Source organism: Microchirus variegatus, assembly GCF_963457635.1.
Source record: "Microchirus variegatus genome assembly, chromosome: 4".
Lineage (NCBI taxonomy): Eukaryota > Metazoa > Chordata > Actinopteri > Pleuronectiformes > Soleidae > Microchirus > Microchirus variegatus.
Window position 1 is genome coordinate 22,600,018 of NC_139805.1, and position 5,241 is coordinate 22,605,258.

The window sequence follows — 5,241 nt, forward strand, 5'->3', positions numbered from 1 at the left end:
TTTTTTAAAATATATTAGTTTTTATAAAGAATAATAATTAATGGTACTATTGTATATATTTTTCTAAATACTATGTATTACCGTAATTAAAATGTATTATTATTATCACCATCATCCTTTTACTTTAAATTATTTTTCATCAAAACATCATGTCATACTCGTATTTCATACCTCGCTTTAATCATTTTTCGACTATTGACTATTTATTTTACGATATTTCATACAATTTAGCTTGTAATATTATTATATTATATAATAATATATAATATTATACAATATTATGTATAGTATTTTTCTGTTTTTATTTTCCTTCCTGTTTTGATTGTATTTTCTATTTTTGATTCCATGCATTAGTCTTAAAATCTCAATAATAATTTGTTTTAAATGTGTAAATAATAAATAATGTTTCGGATGTTTTTTTATATACAATAAATGATGTTTTTGTCAATAATCTTAATCTATTTGTGTCTTGTGTTTCTGTTTTTTTTTTTGTTTAAACATCCAATAAGGAGGCTGTTGCCATGCTGATCGTAATCCTCTCATTGATTCGCCCTTGGGCAGCGGGTCCACTCTCCCGTTAGCTGCTCAGGACTCACCTTATTATTATGCAGAGATACGGAGTCGATTCACTTCCCGTAAGACACGCCCCCTCGGCTGTGACGTAGATCTTCCGAGTGTTCCCTCTCCTTATATGGCAGGGTAAGGCACCGTTTTCCGGGAATGATGTCATGCTGACCCCAGTTTGAGGGAATCAGAGCAGGAGAGCAGGTGGAGTGAAAGTAAAAGTAAAAGCACCGTTATAATCACAATTACGTACGTTTAATAACACTATAATAACAAAAAAAAAAACAATCAGCATGCAATTATGATGTCCCTTTATTGTTATTGTCTATTGACTTTATAATAATAACAGAATTCTGTTTCTTAAAAAAATAAAAATATATATATATATATATATATATATATATATATATATATATATATATATAATATCAATAGAAAAACCTGTATTTATGTATCAACCATTTTATAAAGATCTTCCTTGTGGATTTACAAGAAAACCGGTGTAATCAAAAGAAACAAATACAGGAATAAAACTGAACTTTATGACCATTTTATTAATGTTTTTTCTTGTATTGTAACCATTTTTGAGCTCACAGTAAGATCAGTGGTAAAACAGATAAACAGAAACAGGTACCTCAGTGCATGTCGCCCTCTAGTGTTTGCTTATGAACATTACACACTAATGGTGCAATCTACTGAGACAATTTCTGTCTATTTATGTGTGTTGTATTTATTGAAGGGCTTTGTGTAAATTGGATGTTTTATGAATATGTGCTAAATAACCTTAGTGTATTTGACTGTATATTATTGATTATTAAGTCACAGTTTGAACACCATATACACTCTACCAGGTTTAGATATTAGATGGAAAAATGGCAGATTGTATCTCTAATATAGATGGAAGTTAAAGGTCTTGTGTGTAAAAAATTGATTGAGAAAGTATTTTCATTCGCTAAAATAGAAATAATAAGCCAATTTTGACCATTTACATCAGGGGTCTCAAACTCAAATGACCTGGGGGCCACTGAGTGTCTAGTTTGGTCACTAGAGGGCCAGTGAAGTGGAAAAAAAAGTCCAACTTTGAGGAAAAATACATCAAATTAATAATATCTCTGATTATATTTCACATAATTTCACAATAAAACTGTCTGTTTTCATATGGGACAATGAAAAGTTCACAGTATAATTGAATATAGTCAATAAGAAATAACTCATATGTTGATATTAAGAGGCGGGCCACATGATTTACATCATTGGACTTTTGACGCTAACTGAAGGATTCATTATGTTCTCCAACACACTTGGCAGAGGGTGAGGTGAGGGATGTTCAGCTGCAACTTCACCAATAAATGGTGCTCAAGTGTACACACACTGTACCTTTAATCTGTGGTGCTGTGTTTTTAATATAACCAGAAACAGGACAATGGAAAGGAAGTGTATTTTTTAAACGTGAAGAATATGATATAGGTAAAGTTATCTCTGCCAAGGTTATGTTTTTGGTTATAGAATGTGGATGACATGTCCTGGGCATATACAGAGTAGATTATGGCCTCAAGATTAAATTATAAGGTGTTGGTAGTGATCTAGTGATCTGCATATAAATAAAGGATGTTAAGAGAAAAACCTTGACATGTGGAATGTTTGTTTCTTATGATTCTGGCCATATACACATTGACAGTCATTATATGTGACTTTTTTCTCTACTCCCCCACAGTGGGAATGTAGAATAGTATTATTATATTAAGTGACGTGTTAATAATAGTGTAGGTTTCCAGCTGTGACACTTAAGACCGTATCTGAGTTGCAACACTTTTGCTTCCCATGCTGGGGATTTCTTTATTTACAAATGACACAGGACGTGTTGTTGTATAATCTTACTTGTGCAACAGCACAGGACAGCGTGTCATTTTTCCCACTAATCAGCGATACATTAGGTTCCTCCTGTTGATTTTTAAGCTTGAAACCTTTGGTAACTTTATTTACTTATTTGGTTTATTTAGTGGAGTGTTACGGTGTCATTCAGTGGAGAACAATGAGTGTTTTGTGTATCTTCAGACAGACAAATCAAAGTCTTTTTCTCAATTTGCCTCCCTGATCTGCCAGCTGTAACACAATCACTTAGCCCGGATCAATACCAACACTAATGGAATTTACCTTGAGGTACTGGGACCTCAGCTCTTGCAACATGTTGCAACATGTTTTATTGTTTGAGCTCCTGACATGGCACACCCACTGCTTTTCTGCCACACGTTTACAAGAACACAGAGGCAAACGTTGCTTCATTTCATCTGCTTTATTTTCTTAAATATCCATTGGTTTCTGAAGTGCTCAGAAAACAAAACAATAAAAAAAACATTGCATTATTCTTGTTACAAACGGTAAACATAAGTACTCCAAGTTGATCTTATATACATATAACAATGAGTGAAACCCCATTAAACAGCTTTAGTCATTTCTTGAAGCTTTTCCAACTTTCTCACAATTAAGAAAACAAAAGTACTTTGTAAGTCAGAAGTCAGGCAGCTTTTGTTACAACTTGTCAGTTCTGAGTTCACAACCATGAACGACGCCGAGTAACATCTTTGTTTGCAGGTTGTTACATCCTCTAATACTGAATACTACTCCTCTGGTGGTGATGATGATGAGGTCCATGCAGAGTTGGGCTTAAATCAAGAAAAGTTCACTCCAGTCCAGTTCTGTGAAAACAGAAACAGAGAGATATCCTGCTTGTTGCCATGCCCCCCTCTCTCTCTCTCTCTCTCTCTCTCTCTGGTTCAAGGCCACTGTTACTGCCCCTCTCTCTGCGGGACTCGCCGCCGGGCAGCGCGTCGTCACACTCGGGAACTTTTTGCGCGGCCCATGGTCCTGCCAGTCAGTGTGGTTCCGCCGCATCCTCCCCAAAATCGCGCCTCGACTTCAGGAGACGACACAGTCACTCACTATCACAGGAAGCGTCCGTCTTATTCAACTACAGTCTTTTTTCCCTCTCAGACAACAGCTCAGAAAGTCTGGAGCTGCTGCGTCAACATGAGCTGACAGCCGCTGTTGACGTGGTTCATCACTTTCTGCTTCAGCTGCGCCACCTGCTCACGCAGCACGTTGGCGGTGGATGAGAGCTCAGAGTTCTGGGACTTGAGGTTCTTGACTTTGTCTTCCAGCCTGGAGATGCGCTCCAGCTTCCTCTTGCGGCACTTGGACGCAGCGATGCGGTTCCTCATCCTCTTCCTCTCGGCTTTGATGCGCTCCTGTGACTCCATGTCGATCGGGGAGAGAGGAGGCGTCTCCCCCGGCATCTCGGGCACAGTCTGCGGCTCCTCTTTGAGCGCGGTGAGCCGTGGGAGGTGGCCGTAGAGGGGAAGCTGAGGCGCGGCGGCGGGGAAGGACATAGTCGGCGCGGAGGTGGTGTAGTTTGGGGCAGAGACCGAGCTGTTGGCTGGGTTGAAACTGTTCAAGTCCTCGTACACCGGTGAGTCGGAGCGCATAGTGCCGTTGGTACTGTAGACTGTGGCACCGGCGACTGAGGAGACGGGCGGCAGCGCGCTGTTGACGCTGCTCTGTGCGGCCGAGGTGACGCTCACACTGGCCGGAGGCGGCATGTGCTGGTGGTGCAGCTCGGCCAGAGCTCGGACGAAGCCCTCGGCGAAGCCCTCCTGCTCGTCGGTGACGTTCTTGGGACACAGGAACTGTGTCGGCGTCGGCGTGGTGGTGATGAGACCGTTGCTGGACTGGATAATGAGCCGCTCCAGTTCTGGAGAGCCCAGTTTCAGCAAGCCCACGTCCGGGGAGGTGAGGATCTCGGCGGCCTTGGCCCGCAGGTGAGGTTTCAGGGTGCCGGTCGGGTCCGACAGGTTCAGTGTCATGTTGTGTTTCAGCGCTTTGGGGTCGCTGCTGTATCCGTAGCCGGCGTTGTCGTGCTGGGAGAAAGCGTGGAGTGAGTCGTCATAAAAAGTAGTTTCCATCTTGGTATACATAGAAGAGAAACCACAAAAACGCTACAGAGTCTTGTTTTCTACAAAAAACAACTTTCCTCCCCTTCTTCTTCTTCTTCTTCTTCCTGGTTTATCAGATGAGGAGGGAAAAAACACTGGTTTCCAAGTGTCCTCTCTGTGCGTAAAGACTCCCAAAGTGTGAGCGCGCACTCTGTTGACACAGGAATCAGGACTTACTTCTTTGAGACGGCGATGGTCGATGTTTCACAGACGAGTCGCTACACTTTCACAGAGTTTAAGTTCAGACTGAGTCGCAGAGTGCAAACTCCTGCAGTGACTGAGCTGCTGGAGTCGCTCGTCTCTCTGTGGTTGTATATAAACTGTGAGCTGAAGCAGCGTGGAGGCAAACCTTATCTGCTGCCGCTCTAAAAATAACCATGATGTCATGACGGGGCTCTCCCATTGGCTGGAGGGCGTGTCGCGCTCGCGGGGCGTGGTTCGCTCCTCAGATAGGCACCGCCCCCTCTCTCTCTCCTGGACCATCGACCACCCAGAAGATTCTTTAGTCTCGCGGTGGATTGTGGGATGCGGTAATGTTGAAAGCAGAGCGTGAGGGCGGGGCTTTGCGCGATGACGTACTGTTTTTGAATATCTAGTTACCCGCTCTGTGCTGTCAGTGGCGGGACAGCCCAAGCTGTCTTGTGTTGATCACTGCTTTTATTTATTTATTTATTAATTTACAGAATTC

General features: G+C 41.9%; 1 protein-coding gene across 1 annotated transcript; it reads right to left on the bottom strand.

The window, feature by feature from the left end:
• Nucleotides 1-2,946: 2,946 nt before the first annotated feature.
• Nucleotides 2,947-4,859, bottom strand: jun (Jun proto-oncogene, AP-1 transcription factor subunit). Its single transcript, XM_083887635.1, has one exon. The coding sequence runs from the start codon at nt 4,533-4,535 to the stop codon at nt 3,564-3,566; it is 972 nt and encodes a 323-aa protein (XP_083743761.1). The 5' UTR covers nt 4,536-4,859; the 3' UTR covers nt 2,947-3,563.
• Between the last annotated feature and the right edge of the window lie 382 nt (nt 4,860-5,241).

Bases quoted from the DNA above. Each gene is read 5' to 3' on its own strand.
- jun (XM_083887635.1), bottom strand. From the start codon at position 4,535: ATGTATACCAAGATGGAAACTACTTTTTATGACGACTCACTCCACGCT.